Below are 16621 nucleotides of genomic sequence, written 5' to 3'. Positions count from 1 at the left end.
TTGTCTCAAATCACATAGCAAGTTAATGATATTGGTCCTTCCTCTTTCACTCTCTTTCCCAAACACATACTGAATCATCGGCTACTTCAGAGTACTGCAGAAGAGTTCCCTCTAGGTGATTGGCTTTATGTAGGACTCTGAAAGTAATTCACCATCCAATCACTGTGTTCCAGCATTATCTCTGAGAAAGGGAAAAAAATAGACTCTCAGTAAGCCAGGCCTGCCTTTCCCCCTTTCCATATAAATAGGCTGATGTTTAGCTGTTAAAATTTCTTCCTGCGAGAATCATTGGGGGTGCCCACAACAATCCTGCCACTAAGAAAAGTACCTAGGATCTCTCTCACTACAAAGAGAGATTAGGGTAGGCCACCATTTTTATTTTCTTATGTAATTTCACAACCTATCCAGTTCTTTCTTCTTTTTCTTTGGAAATGTTAGGCTTATTAGAGGATTGTGCTTCCAGTTTTGCCTTGAGAATTTATTTTTTTGTATTCTGAAACACCTGATGTGTCTGCCTGCTTCCCTTTCCTCTCCCTCAAATTAGAGACTTATCAGTGTTTTCAAAATGCTTTATCGGTTTAATCTGATTAGAAAATCCTGATTTTTTTTCTTCTTTAAATCATAAGATTAGGAATGCAAAATATTGTAAAGATGATTACTGGGGTCATTACAACAGAGTCCAGACTTTTATTACAGTGAGACTGCCCCTGATGTTTAGTAAGATTGGAATTGTCAGTGGCGGTCTTGGTGGTGAACAATCAATCAATCAATCTCCATTCCGGAGCCTATAATATAATTATGGACATAATCTAGGCAATTTGATTCCACAACCACCTTCACAGACCGTCCTTGGTATTCGTATTTATTCATAGATCTGTATAGCAGCTTCCTCTCTCAAGTTCTATAGAACATTTCAGTAGGGTAGATGTTACTTGTATAAAATCAATTTAAAACAAGTACTAAGGAGCAGCTAGGTGGCACAGTGGATAGAGCATGAGCCCTGAAGTGAGAAGAACCTGAGCTCAAATCCAGCCTCAGACACTTACTAGCTGTGTGATCCTGGGCAAGTCACTTAACCCTGATCTTGCCAACAAAACAAAACAAAACAATTCCAAGAACTAGGAGGAATTGTGGTACAGTGTAAAGCACAATAGCTCACACGTCATAGGCTCAGTGCTCAAGTCTGCCTACCTCTATGATCATGGGCAAATTACTTAACTTTCTGAGCCTTGGTTTCCTCATCTGTAAAAGATGGAGGTGAACCAAATGGCCTCTGAGGTTCTTTGTGGCACTAAATCTCTGATCTTATAAATAAGAAAGTTAATAAAAGATAATTTTTGTAAAATATATTCCTGTAAAATAAATTCTACAAAATATAATTTTTGCTTTTTGGCATATTAAAAATTCAAGGCTTAGGGGCAGCTAGGTGGTGCAGTGGATAGAGCACCAGCCCTGGAGTCAGGAGGACCTGAGTTCAAATCCAGCCTCAGACACTTAACAATTACTAGCTGTGTGACCCTGGGCAAGTCACTTAACCCCAATTGTCTCACTAAAAAAAAAAATTCAAGGCTTATACACAATTGTTGGAGGGGGGATAGGGGGATGTCGCTTATATAAAGTAAGATATACTTGTACATGTTAAACTTGGGCAACACCAAAATCAAACTTCATTTATTTTATATTTCAGACTTCACGTATATCGTTGCTTATTGCCCACAACATAGAAAAGTTGTGGGTAATTTATACTATAATGGATCATGAAAACAGAGACTATAAAGAACTACGCTTTATTGTTTCTTTTGTTTTAATCGACATCTGTGTTCTTCCTCATGTAGGGAAATTTGTGATATATTTTCATATCCTGCTTGTCTGACTGGCAGTTTTTTGAAGAAAAGGTAATATTCATGTTGAGCTTTAATTTCATTAAATAGAATTATTAATTGTGTTAAATAGAATTATTAATTACAAGTGCTTAAAATTTTGAAAAACAGTTTATAAATATAATCATATTTTATCCTCAGCACAACCCTTGGAAATAGGTATTATTATCATTACTTCCATCTTGCAGATGAGGAAACTTAGGCAGATAGATGTTAAGTGACTTACTCAGGGTCACACAGCCAGTAAGATCTGAGGCTAGATTTGAACTCAGACCTTCCTGGCTCCATTTCTAGTCTATTCACTGAACCGCCTAGCTACCTGAGGAAAGGGACTCTTTCTTTTTTTACCTAGCATGATACAGGTACAAAGATGCCTGAAACAAATCCTTGTTGGTTGATAGATTAAGAACATTCAGGGCGGCTAGGTGGCGCAGTGGATAGAGCACCGGCCCTGGAATCAGGAGTACCTGAGTTCAAATCTGGCCTCAGACACTTAACACTTACTAGCTGTGTGACCCTGGGCAAGTCACTTAACCCCAATTGCCTCACTAAAAAAAAAAACAACAACAACAACATTCAGAAGGATTTCATTGTTTTCAATATATTAAATGCTATCCCAATTAAATTACCCCAAAATATTTTATTGAATTAGAAAAAAAAATACCATTCATTTGGAAGAACAAAAAGTCAAGAATATCAAAGGAAATACTAAAAAAATGTAAAGGAAGGCAGTTTGGCAGTACCACATTTTAAACCATATTATAAGGCAATAGTTACCAAAACTATCTGGTACTGGCTAAGAAATAGAAAGGTAGATTAAGGGAACAGAATAGACATACACTTTAGAGCAGCAAATAAATATAGTAACCTTGTATTTGACAAGTATAAAGACTTAAGATTTTGAGATAAGAATTCATTATTTGGTAAAAAAATTGTTGGGAAAACTAGAAAACAATATGGCAGAAATTAGGCATAGACCAATATCTTATACCATTTACCAAGATAAGGAAGGAAGCATGTTTGGGGAGGCAGAATGGAAGTACACATGCATCAGCCTGGTGTGGAGATAGTCTGGAAATAGCGTGGAGTCCTGATTCTAGCAAGATAAGGAGGAAGCTCAGAGAAGTCCAAGACCGTTGGGTTCAGAGGCTGAGGGGAAATGAGTCTAGACTACATGATGTGGAAATGGCTAGAAACAAAGATTGCAAGTTTTAGAAGGAACATTGCATCTGTAGATATAACACCCTCCCCCTCTTCCCCACCAATTATATGTAGATCTAACCCAGTGAAGTAGTATACAGTATTTGGACATGGCCCCGGATCACATATGCAATGATTTTTGGTTTTTGTTTTCAAAGAACTGATAATACTTCTTCTATTGATGTTGATCTACAAATGGCAAGAGATGTCTTTGAGAAATTAACTCAGAAGGACTGGATTAGAAACACGGTAATGATCTATATTTTGCTTATAGACGTGCCTTGTATATGTGAACCTTTTTGTAAAATGTGCTGATGTACAATAGGAATTTAATTATGGGAATTTCACATGAATGCATTTTTAATTCAGAAGTATATTTTTAACTAGGCTAGATTTGTAAAGATCCTACCACTTTTTCTTCTTGTCCACTTAAAATGGACTATTTGAAACTCTCTTTCCAAGATTGAACCCTAGCATTGGTTTTCTTGTTTATCGATTGATCAAGCGATCTATCTATCTACCTAAAGATTGGTTTGTTTGTTTGTTTTGGGTAGGGCAATGAGGGTTAGGTGACTTGCCCTGGGTGACCCAGCTAGTAAGTGTCAAGTGTCTGAGGCCAGATTTGAGCTCAGGTCCTCCTGAATCCAGGGCAAGTGCTTTATCCACTGTACCACCTAGCTTCCCCAGCATTGGTTTATTAAACTCCTAAGTGGCATTTTGAAAGATTGATGGCATTATATGAAGTAAAGGAAGGACTGGGAGGACAGACTATAGTTTGAACAAAAGATCTTTCACTAACTACAATGTTTTTGAGCAAATCACTTACCTAGACTGAGCCTCAGTTTCTTTAAATTAAATAAATTGGACCAAATGATTTCTATGTCCATTCTAGCTCTAAAATTCCATATGGGGGAGAAAAGACACTATTTAATAATTATTTCTAAAATAAAACAATATTACATGAAAGCCAGTAATATATTTCATGGCATAGTTTCTGATAATTTGAGAAATAGTTCCCTTTATTTATAATGGTCAGATTGTAGCTCCATAATAATAGTTTTTTGGTAATTTGATTGGTATGACACCGAATAAGTAAATTAATTTAGGTAGAACTGTCATTTTTATTATATTGGCTTGGTCTACCCATGAACAATTGATATTTTTCCAATTGTTAAATATGACTTTATTTGTATGAAAAGTGTGTTCATCTAGTTCCTAGGTTTATCTTAGCAGGTAGACTCCCAAATAGTTTATATTGTCTACAATGAATTTTGGGGGGGGAGTGAGGCAATTGGGATTAAGTGACTTGACCAGGGTCACACAGATAGCAAGTGTCTGAGGCCAGATTTGAACCCAGGTCCTCCTGACTCCAGGGCTAGTGCTCTATCCACTGTGCCACCTAGCTGCCCCAAATACCACCTTTCAATTCTCCAATTCTTCATCAAGAAGTTTTGCTTGTGATTATTCCCTCCCCTGTATCACCTGTCCTCTTAACTCATCCAATTCCCATCCCTCTATTCCCCCTGTTGATTTTGAGATAAAGTTCTACACAAAACTTTGTATGTATTCAACACTCTTTTGTCCATTTTAGATGAGTAAAGTTCATCTGATGCCAGCTCCTCCACTATCTCTCATTCATTTTTTTGTACTCTTTCTGCTCAGAAATAACATACCCCCAAAACAAACAAGAAAACAAAAACCTAGGTATTTCCAATTGACCCATCTCTGTCCCCCCAAAATACCCCACACCCATCAGAAATAACTAATTCAATCCCCTTCTTCCTCTTTCCTACCATAGTCTATTCTTTCTTTTACATTCCCTTTTCTTTTTCTTCTTCACACCCTCAGAACAAAACAAACCTATCCCCCACCTCTATTTTTCTTATTTAATTCCCACAATGACTTTAAAGATAAGAAGGTTCTGAAGTGACACTTGTTTTTTCTCCCCTATTAGAATGTTGGCATGATGTCATTACACAGCCCCTCCCAATTGCTCACATATATTTGCCTTTTTAGGTTCCTCTGGATTCTTGTGTTTGTATTTCGAAATTCCTACTCAGCTCTGGTTTTTTCCTCAGAAATGCTTGAACGTGCTTTATTCCATTAAAAATCCATTTGGGGAGTAGGGTTTCTCAGCTTTTCAATGTAGGGTGGAGGTGTGGAATAGGAACCACAATAATGTCTGATCATCTTAATAGACTAAAAATGTAGTAATAAATCTCTCAACCACCTGATGACCTAATAATAGTGGAAAATAAGGAGAAATAAAATATAACAAACTATGTGAGTGGATAGTCCCACTCTTGTAACAACTATTTATTGTCCTTTCATAAGAGACATCTTCAGGCTTATCTAAATGATTACCTCAACCCCACAGTTTTGTCCAAAATGGCCTATTTCACAATTGTAAAAGTGTTTGGGGGCAGCTAGGTGGCACAGTGGATAGAGCACCTGCCCTGGAGTCAGGAGTACCTGAGTTCAAATCCGGCCTCAGACACTTAACACTTACTAGCTGGGTGACCCTGGGCAAGTCATTTAACCCCAATTGCCTCACTTAAAAAAAAAAGTGTTTGGTCAGCTCCCTTTGTCTCCTGCCATTATGGCATGAAAAATATTCTCCCCAAACTCTCCCTTTTCTCCTGTTGCTGATTTCCCATCTCTTTACCTTTTAAGAAAGGTGTGAAAGGTGTTACTTATATATCCTAAGCTGCTGTAGAATGCTACTGATTGGCTGTGTAATCTAAGTGTGATTGAAGTTACAAAAACTAAATTCTTACTGTAAGAAGTTAAAGCTGCTATCAATGGTTTCCCTATTGTATTAGTACATTCCATTGCTAATAGGTACATATTTCCCAAGATGCCCCATTCCTCTCAGTTGAAAGAATTCCCAAATGGTGGGATAAGGTATTCTTGGTTATAAATCTGTCATTTTTGCCTTTTAGAATGCTGTATTCTAAGGTTTTCTCTCATTTATAAGGCACCAGGTCTTGTGTGATCCTGACTCTAGTCCCTTGGTACTTGAAATGCTTCTTTCTGGATGCATTTCATTTTTAGAGTGGGAGGTCTGGATTTTGGCTATAATGTTCCTGGGACTCTTCCTTTTGGGGTTCCTTTCAGGAGTTGATCGATGGAATCTTTCTATCTTTACTGTGTACTTTGATTCTAATATATCTGGGCAGTTTTCATTTATGATTTCTTGAAATATAGTGCATCAAGAATTCTATTGGAAAGATGCCACAGTGATTTTGGATTCATAGTTTACTTTGTGTGACTTCAACTCCTGTTGGCTTATGCTTTCCCTGGATCAATCATTCCACCTTGTTAAATGGGAAGCATAATTTCCTACTCCAAGAGTATATGATAAAGTTAGGGCAGCTAACAGTGGATAGAGAACTAACTTCGGAGTCAGAAGGACCTGAGTTCAAATCTGCCCTCAGACACGTATTAGCTGTGTGACCCTGGGCAAGTCACTGAACCCCAATTGCCTCCAAGAGAAAAAAGAAGAGCAAAAAATAAAGGTTAGACAAACTGAACACTTGGTTTCTGAAAGATTAAATGTTTTACCAACGTGGTACATTTTAGATGAGAACTTGTTAAGAGTTTTCTGGCCCATGCCACTTTCCTTAACTATGCCTTTTTTCTTTCTTTCTTTCTTTCTTTCTTTCTTTCTTTCTTTCTTTCTTTCTTTCTTTCTTTCTTTCTTTCTTTCTTTCTTTCTTTCTTGTAGGGCAATGAGGGTTAAGTGACTTGCCCAGGGTCACACAGCTAGTAAGTGTCAAGTGTCTGAGGCCAGATTTGAAGTCAGGTCCTCCTGAATCCAGGGCCAGTGCTTTATCCTGTAAAAATTATTTTAACTTAACTGGGCCCTAATCTGTGGACTTTTGACTGACAGGCTATCTGACTGCTATTAATGGCCTAAGCCAGTCTGTTAGGGCCATTTAAAAATTCCCACAACTGCTTCTCTCAAATTGATAAGCAAATAGCCTCTTTCCATTTAACAGCAAAGGATTTATTTATGTGAATAAACTTAAGGATAAAGGCAACAAAAGTAAAATAGGACCTCTCAGCATCTCTGTAGCATCTCCTCCACCATCTAACTGCAAGCCCCCTTTCTTTCCATACTGTTTCTCTGGTGTCCTTCCCTGCGGCTCCTTAGCGTCCTCCTCCTCCTCTACCTACCATCACCTTAGTCCTCTCTGTGTTTTCTTAGCCTCCTCTGTACTGATGGGACCTTCTTCTAGCATTCCCCACCCCGCCACTGTCTCACTTCCCCTGTATATAAAAGGCCTCTTTCCCTGGAAACTCTGGGGCCAAACCCCCACACATTTCAAGCTAATTGGCTGGCCATGCTAGCACCATGGCCGGGGCCTGAGGGGGCTGTGCCCCCTGCAGCATACCCAGGATGTCTGCACAGTGGAGCCAGGGGCCAGTGGGGCAAGCCTGGGATCTCTGGGGCAAATCCCCTCAGGGCAGAGGGAGGTGGGGCTTTTCTTTTTCTTTTCTTTTTTTTTTTCAGGGCAATGAGGGTTAAGTGACTTGCCCAGGGTCACACAGCTAGTTCAGTGTCAAGTGTCTGAGGCTGGATTTGAACTCAGGTCCTCCTGAATCCAAGGCCAGTGCTTTATCAACTGTGCCACCTAGCTGCCCCCTGAGCTAGGGCTTTTCAAAGCCATGCAGCCAGGTGGACACCTCCTAAGGCTCCAAGGTCCATGGAACTTCTTAGCTCAGCCTCTGAAGTGGAGGGGGAGGGCCGGCCCATTCGGGGAGCCTGAGGCCAATTTTAACACCTACAATCCTCTGCACCACCTAGTTGCCCCCAACTATGCGTATAATAAACTAAATTGTCTTTTAAAGAAGCATTATTCTTTAAATATTTTCTCAATATGTTTTTGACTACAGATAACTGCATGTCTCAGAAATTATCTGCTTAAAGCACTCCCATTGGATTCTCCACACCAAGATGCTTTATCAATTTTCCTCCTACTCCCAGAGTATCCTGTAATGCACAGACCTGAGAACTGCATATCTCTAGTGGTGCCACTTGCAGAAGCTTTTTGTCAAATGAGTGACCGGTCTTCCCAAGTCCTGGGTAAGATCACTTACATTTAGTATGATTTCTCTTGGAGTCTTCCATCAACAAGTATTCCTATTAACCTAGACTTTAGCATCAATTATATTCTACTCGTGATAAAGAATAGAATTAATTTAACTTTGTTGGTCTTTAAAATAACAAATGAAAACAAGAATATGGGAATATAGTTGTTGAGTTTTTTTAGATCATCAAATTTTGTTTTTAATTCTAATGGGATTTAGTTAGTGAAAGGTCGGCTATTTATTCCACTTAATTAAATTCAACAAATATTTATTGAGTACCTATTGTTTGTCAGGCACTTTGGGAGATACAGGGCGATTATGGCATAAGGTAGAATGGGCTAAGTGCCTAAAGGAAATATAAAGTGCTTTGGGGAGGGAGGGTAACTTAAAGCTACTGACTATCAAGGAAGGCTTCAGGAAGGGGCTAGGATTTTATCTGTCTTGAAACAAGGGCAGGATTTGGATAAGGCAGATGTAGTATAAGCAAAAGTAAGAGGACAGGAAAGTGACTGTAATAACAGTAAAAATTCAAAAGAGAGGACCCAAAGTGAGAAACATTGTGAATAAATAATTGATAGGACTTGTCAATGTAGTAGATGTAGGCTGTGAAAGAGAGAAATCAAAGATGTGCTTTTGATTCTGTGTAACCAAGGGAGTGAGTGGTTGGTGCCATTAGTCTTATTAGCTCAATGATCTTGGAAAAACATGGAAAGACTTGCATGAAATAATGATGAACAGGGGGCAGCTAGGTGGTGCAGTGGATAAAGCACCGGCCCCAGATTCAGGAGGACCTGAGTTCAAATCCAGCCTTAGACATTTGACACTTACTAGCTGTGTGACCCTGGGCAAGTCACTTAACCCTCATTGCCCCACAAAAAAAAAAAGAAAAGAAAAAAGAAATAATGATGAACAAAATGAGCAGAACCAAGAGAACATTATATACAGTATCAGCGATGACTATGAGCAAATAAGTAATTTTGACTATTATAAATACCCAAATTAACTATAAAGGATATGTGAAGAAAGATGCTATCTGCCTCCAGAGAAAGAACTGATGAATAGAAGTATGTGTAGGGAAAAGATACGTGCACACACACACACACACACACACACACACATATACACAGTTGTATCTAATGGTAGACATTTCTAGGGCAGAGGTTGGGAGGGAGGAAAAGAAAGGAAAAAAGAAAAAAAGTGTTTTGATAGTATTTTCTTTTCTTTTTTTTTTCAATTACATTTTTCTTTCTTTTTCTTCTTCTTCTTTTTTTTTTTTTTTTGGTAAGGCAACTGGGATTAAGTGACTTGCCCAGGGTCACACAGCTAGTAAGTGTTAAGTGTCTGAGGCAGGATTTGAACTCAGGTCCTCCTGACTCCAAGGCTGGTGCTCTATCCACTGTGTCACCTAGCTGCCTCCCAATTACATTTAAAGATAGTTTTCAACATTCATTTTGGTAAGATTTTGAGTTCCAAATTTTTCTCCCTTCCTCCCTTCTCTCCCCCGTCTTGGAGCCAGCAAGCAATCTGATATAAGTGATATATTACAATCATGTTAAACATATTTCTGCATTAGTCATGTGAGAGAAAAATCAGAACAAAAGGGAAAAAACACAAGAAAGAAGAAACAACAACAACAAAGCAACAGTAAATGTGAAAATAGTCTGCTTCAATCTGCATTCAGACTCCATAGTTCTTTTTCTGGATGTGGAGATCATTTTCCATCAAGAGTCTTTTGCCATTGCCTTGGATCATTGTATTGCTGAGAAGAGCTAAGTCTATCACTGTTGATCACCATATAATGCTGTTGATACTGTGTACAATGTTCTCTTGGTTCTGCTCATTTCACTCAGCATCAATTCATGCAAATCCTTCTGGATAAAAAAAAGAAATTGACATGATAACTTTATTATATATTTACAAGGAATAGCAAGTTCTACATAATAGATTTGCAATTTCATGTTTAATCATATTTTTATTATGTTATATTATGGAAATGCTTGTTTTATTTCACAAATTTAAAATTAATTCATTTTAAAATAACATTAACTGATATTAATAAAGCTCTTAAAGATTTGCAAAGTGTTTTATATGCAATTATATCATTTGGTCCCCACATCAATTCTATGATGTAGGTACCTCCAGGTTTTATTATCCTTCTTTTGTAAATGAAGAAACTTTGATTCAGAAAATTGTTGGTTTTTTTTTTTTTAAGGTTAAACAGCTAACAAGTATAGAAGGTAGAATTCAAAACCAAACTTCTCTTGATTCCAAGTCTAGTGCTCTACCATGGCATCGCATTCAAAGAAATAGGGAAGTTAGGAAGAAGAGCTGATTTGGAGGGGATGGTGATGAGTTTCATTTGATAGGTTGAGTTTGAGCTGTTAGTAGAACACCAGAGTAGAAATATCCAACAATAAATTGGAAATGCCCGACTGAGGATGAGAGATGTTGGGGTTTGAAATAAGCCTTTGAGAGTTATCCATGCAGCTGGAAAGTTGAGACTTTCGCAGGAAAAAGATTATCATAAGATAAATTGTAGGGAAAATAGAAAATATTAAAGAGTCCTAAGGAAAACGTTTCATTTATGGAATGGGAAGAGAAAGAAAGCTTCAATGATAGAGAACTAGGCTGGTGTTGGGTCATAGAAAAAACAAAGAAAAGGTGGGGCTATGATAAACTTGGAGTAGTGGTTAGAGCACTGGACTCAGAGTCAAGAAGATCTGAGTTCAAATCTTGCCATCAGACACTTACTGCTAGCAGTGTGAACCTGGGCAAGTCACAACCTCAATTTTCTCATCTATAAAATTAGGATAATAATAGTAACACAGGGTGTTTTTTTTTTGAGAATCCAAAGAGACAATGTGTAAAATACTACATAAATCTTAAAGTGCTATATGAATTATATTGTGTATGTATGTATATATGTATGTGTGTATTTTTGTGTTTCTATACATGTATAAATGTGTGCTTACATATAAATATGATTATGAATATAAATATATGTATAAAACCTTTATATTCTTCAGAGAAATGTTGGGCATCATTGGAGGAATCTTCTTTCAAGTCGTTGATTGAGATGGTCAAAAAAATGATCAACTTTCAAATGATGTCTTGGTCTGGTAGTTCCCAAGACCATCATAACATGAAAACTCTCCTTGGAATGCTGAAAATGCTTCACAGGGTAAGGTAAACTGTAAGAAGACTGGAACAAGGTAGGGGGAAGAAGGTGAACAAATCCAACATTCTATGGTTAACAAACTCTCCTTTATTCTTTTCCCAATTCCATCAACCTCAGCCTTGTCCCTCCTAAGAACCAATTCAGTTCTGAACACTCCTTCCATTATGCCTTTAGAAACCTCATTGTATTACTGACAAATTTGCCTTCCTTCTAGGCCTTTTCTCCTTAGGTTCTTCTTCCTGCATTCACAAAAGCCTATTGTTATCATTCAATCATTCAGTCCTATCTGACTTTTTGTGACCCCATAGACCATAACACACCAGAGCCTTCTGTGTTCCACTGCCTCTCAAAGTCTATCCCAAGTTCATGTTCATTGTTTCACAGATGCCTAAAACATAAGGAAAATATCCTGACCATCCTATTGGACATAACAATACACTGATCATAATCTAGAGGGCAGGGTCTACTTTTCCCACTAAAGAGCCTCTCTGGGCTGATAGTCAGAGTGGAGTAAGGCTCTTTTTGGCACATTTCCCATCCCAGAGCCACTGGGAAAATGACTTAAAGCTTAAGTTTTTTTAAATGTCTAAGGTCTCACCAAAAAGTGGGATTAGAAAGGTATTTGATATATAGCATATTATAAGTACAGGAGAGCTATTTATTTCCTTCATGAAAAAATCATTCTTATAACACAAATCACAAGTGCTTATTGACAAAGACTTAAAATATCCATTAGCCTGTAACTCTTATACTCTCCTGAGAGGTTGATACTTATCCAGTGCATTTCCCCTTCCCCTCCCTCAAGATCCATGTCTTCTGGCCAGCCAGGCCAAAACTTAGTCTCTTTATCAGTGTTACACTGGAGAAAGCAAAAACAGAATAAGATGGAAAGTTATCTCTCCTTTAAAAGTCTACAGAATGGGCAGCTAGGTGGCGCAGTGGATAAGCACCGGCCCTGGATTCACGAGTACCTGAGTTCAAATCTGGCCTCAGACACTTGACACTTACTAGCTGTGTGACTCTGGGCAAGTCACTTTAACCCCCATTGCCCTGCCAAAAACCAAAAAAAGTCTACAGAATGAGCTTCCTGGCTCCTTAGCCAGTCTGATACAGGGACCAAGGAGCTAATAAAGGAATTGTTTTGTCTTTGCAAGTCCTTCACCAATGAGCCACCTAATAAGTTGGCTTTTCTTTAGTCTGATTATTTAATATCCATAAAATAGATTATAGTTTATCGATACAAAAGTGCACTCACAGGAAAACATGTTCTGTTTAAGGGAAACAAGAAGGCTAAATATAAAGTTCCAGAGAGTACATTCCATATCAGTGGACTCTTCTCTTTGTTGGATATAAGAAAAGAACTAGAAAGATGGAAGTCTTCCAAAAAGCATTCTGTGAGTATGTCATGTCTAGTGTAATATCCTCTTTAGCTTACCTCCCCAATTTAGAATTACTTAGAGGTTAGGTTCTCTACTATAGTCCCCATTACCTTATGGATCTATCAAACTATTTGATTCTTGACTTTGATAAGCCACGGTTTACACATTTCTTGGGTTTGTTATTGTTTGGGACAAACTGCCTCAGTTTACCCAAATAACTCAAGGAGACCACCAAGTCAAGCAGAGACAGATTTATTACATTCTTGCAAGAACGGGCAAACTCAATTACAAATTTGAGTCTGTGACAATAGATTCAAACTTTAGGTTTTTATAGTAATCTTGAGAAGGAATGTCCCCACGTGCACTTAGGGTGATCTCACAATCTAACATTCAATCCTGTCTCACCCAGGATGCATGCTTATCTCGTGATCCATGTATGGAGACATGTATAGGAATGTAAAAGAAAAATGGAAGGCAGGAATCACTCCCTTATCTGACTGTGATTAATCCATGACAGGGACTGGGGTTCTGACATGTGAGAGGGGGTAGGCAGACTGGTTGGAGACATGATTTTTATTACAGGCCATAAACTAAGATGTAGCTCATGTGTGGAAACTAAGCAGAAGTAAAGTAAATAGTGCTAATTGGTAGAATTGACAAGTAATAAAACTTACGAGGTATGGGGCTGGATATCTTCCAGACCCCATCCCAGAGTTTACAGAACTGACCCAAGTCCATTATCTCATCAATAAAACTTAAAGGAGACAGTAAGAATTTAACAAGCAATTAACTTTTAGGGAAAGTGAGAGACTAACTATACTGGGGGGGGGGCGTGGGTATCTTTCAGACTCCATCTTCAGAGTTTAATCTGACTCAAATCCATAATTATCCCATACAGTTATTGAATTGACAAATATGATGTACATTGAAAGAACTCATTTTATGTGTCTTTTATATACTTTCTGAGAGTTAATGTCTTATCTTCTAATAAGCACTTCCAGGTTTTAGAAGTACTTGGAACAGGGATTCTTTTTTTATTTTATTTTATTTTTATTTTGTGAGGCAATTGGTGTTAAGTGACTTGCCCAGGGTCATACAGCCAGTGAGTGTCAAGTGTCTGAGGGTGGATTTGAACTCAGGTCCTCCTGACTCAAGGGCCAGTGCTCTATCCACTGTGCCACCTACCTGCCCCTGGAACAGGGATTCTTAACCATTTTTGTGTCATAAACCTCTCTGAAGTTCCAGTGAAGCCTATCTACTTCTCAGAATGTTTTTGATTTTGCTTTCATTTCAATTTGTTTATTTTAAATTTATGGGGTAAAACAAGCATTTCCATTACATAGTATAATTTTTATTGCAAATCTATTATGCATAACTTGCTATTCCTTTTAAATATATAAAAACTTATCATGTAAATTTCTTGGTTTACATTTTTCACCTTTTTTCTCACCCCCCCCCGAGATATGTCTACCATTAGACACAAATAGATATATACATGTATGTGTATATATGTGTACATGTATATATATACATATATGCACACAAATGTATAATTATTCTATATACACTTCTACTCATCAGTTCTTACTTTGGCTGCAGATGTCGTTTATAATTCATTTTAAATGTATAAAATACATTACATAGGATTCAAGGTAAACTAATTACATAAAAATACAGTATAAAAAAAATGCATGGGCCCTGGGTTAAGAATCCCTGACTTAGAAGACAGCCCAAAAAGACTTAGGGAGGAGACTTAAGGTAGGATAATGGATTGGGACTTCTCTGTTTTTTTCAAAAACTCATAAATATTATAATTTCTCTTCAATTATAGGAGTCTTCAAATAAAGCCAACGATCCTGTCATATTTATTAACTTTCCTTTTGTCTTTGATCTGCTCTCCAAAATAAAAATACTGGAAATAAGTTTATGTTTAAATAAGGCGGTATGTATACCCACTTTATTCACTATCATCGCCAAAAAGTGTTTCCCAAATATGTGCTGTTCATGCCAGTGTTCTAGATTGGATAGATAATTATAGAGTATTCAAAGCATAAATCTTAATTTTATATGTTAAAGAAGACAAGCTAGACTAATTATTACCCAAGAAAGAACAGCAGAAATAAGAATATCTATCTAAACACAATTCATATTATTGCACATGGATGGAAAAGAATCTGTGCATTGCTTCAGATCTCAACTGAAAATAAAATCAAGTTGCATTGTTTTTGAAAGGAGTGATAGGTATGTCTTTCCTATCCCAGGTATGTTTGAGAGTTGAAACTTTAAGGGGCTGGTGAGTTTCCTCTGGAGCCCTTTTACTTGATACATCCGGATCACTACAGTACCACATTAGTTGCTTCCAAGGTCTTTACCCTGGGGCTTTCTCAGGGGAGCTATTTGCTCTTATTACGTCAGGACTTTGACCCTTACTAGCCATATGTCTGCCTCTCCTCTGTGATTGTACTGGTATTTGCTTGGCTAGAGGAGCCCCCCCCACCCCCCTTTCCAATTTTTCATGGCTTTCTGGCTGACTTTTTCTGTATTTCTGGAGTGGATGATGGAATTACTGTGGTTTCTCATGAGATCTCTTGATCATTATTTAATCTGGGGTGAACATGAGGATTTTGCTGGAATAGGAGTAAGAAAGCTGGGCAACCTACCTCCTATTCAGGTAACTTACATGGATGGAAGTCCAAATAAGCTTTTAGAATGGTGTCAATACCTTTGAAGGAAAAACTAGCCTAGCTTGCATGGGGCAGGGCTTAGAATATTATTCTCACCATACCTTCAAACCAAAATAATTTGTAGTGGTATGAAGTCTTGAAAACCTGTCTTAACAGAAAATTACTTCTTTATCCTTTTGATATTTTTTGTTACAATAAGGGAATTTAAGGAAGAAAAGTCAACAATACAGAAATAGAAGGATTTGGGTGGGGTGAGGGTCACTTACATACTAAACTTACAACCAAATTTTCAGAAAGAGCAATTAGACATTTTTAAAATCTTAGGACATTTTGAAAATAACTAGAAATAATTACTGGGCACTTGAGTACCCAGACTTTATCTAGATAATCTTGTTTACTAACACCAAGGGGTCCAAGACAACCCTTAGGTGGCCATGGAGGTAGAATCATCTCAATTTTAATTGTATATCAATTTTTCCCTGTGCCATTTTGATATTCAACAATGAATACAGAATATGTTTCATCTTATTTCCTCTTAAATGGTTAGGAATTGAATACCCATCACCATAATAAATGTAAAATACAAAATCAAAGATTTTGAAATGAAAGAAAGGGGTTTTTGAGCTCATCTAGTCTAGCCCCTCATTCTTCAGTTGAGGAAACTGAGGCTCAGGGAAGATTAAGTGACTTGCCAATAAATTAAACCAATTCATTATAATGTTGAAGCACCTGCTGAGAGGTATAATTGAGAAATGAAGGAAAATATCTGTTTTTCTCTAGGAACAATTTTTGGCAAGCCCATTTCATCCTTGTAGAAACTGTGAGCTAAACCAAAGAAGTAAATTATCCCTGTTACCTCATCTTTGTCTCACAGTCAGTCGGAGTCACCTGATTGAGGATGCCCTTCATCAGTTAAACCAAGTTGTGGACAACGCCCTTAAGAAGGAATTATTGGTAAAGTGTACCTGCTCACCAGGGGTTTAACTGGTGGAAAATATCCAGATAGCATGGTTTATCTTGGTATTCTCAGAAGCCATTTCTATCCATTATTCTTTCCCTAGTAGATTCTCAATCTTGAAGTTTTCCTAGTTCCTCAGTTGCTCTCAGAGTTTCAGAATAACCAGGAGCACCTATTTAAAGATACTCTAAAAAGAATAAAGGAAAATGACAATTTGCCCATTTCTACCCTGTGAGCAAAGTCTGGTT

At 37.6% G+C, this 16621-nt stretch overlaps 1 protein-coding gene across 1 annotated transcript in view; it reads left to right on the top strand.

Moving 5' to 3' along the window:
- LOC122731282 (probable E3 ubiquitin-protein ligase HERC6) overlaps window positions 1–16621 on the top strand; it is a 66721-nt gene that overhangs the window by 25257 nt on the left and 24843 nt on the right. The window contains exons 10-16 of the mRNA XM_043971291.1: window positions 1836–1895; window positions 3239–3329; window positions 7980–8169; window positions 11201–11355; window positions 12630–12746; window positions 14563–14673; window positions 16196–16369. Coding sequence (XP_043827226.1) covers window positions 1836–1895; window positions 3239–3329; window positions 7980–8169; window positions 11201–11355; window positions 12630–12746; window positions 14563–14673; window positions 16196–16369 — 898 coding nt within the window. The remainder of the gene's footprint in view (window positions 1–1835; window positions 1896–3238; window positions 3330–7979; window positions 8170–11200; window positions 11356–12629; window positions 12747–14562; window positions 14674–16195; window positions 16370–16621) is intronic.

This window comes from Dromiciops gliroides, chromosome 6, assembly GCF_019393635.1.
Source record: "Dromiciops gliroides isolate mDroGli1 chromosome 6, mDroGli1.pri, whole genome shotgun sequence".
NCBI lineage: Eukaryota > Metazoa > Chordata > Mammalia > Microbiotheria > Microbiotheriidae > Dromiciops > Dromiciops gliroides.
Note: the sequence above shows the minus strand (reverse complement) of the source record. Positions and strands in the feature narration are given on the sequence as shown.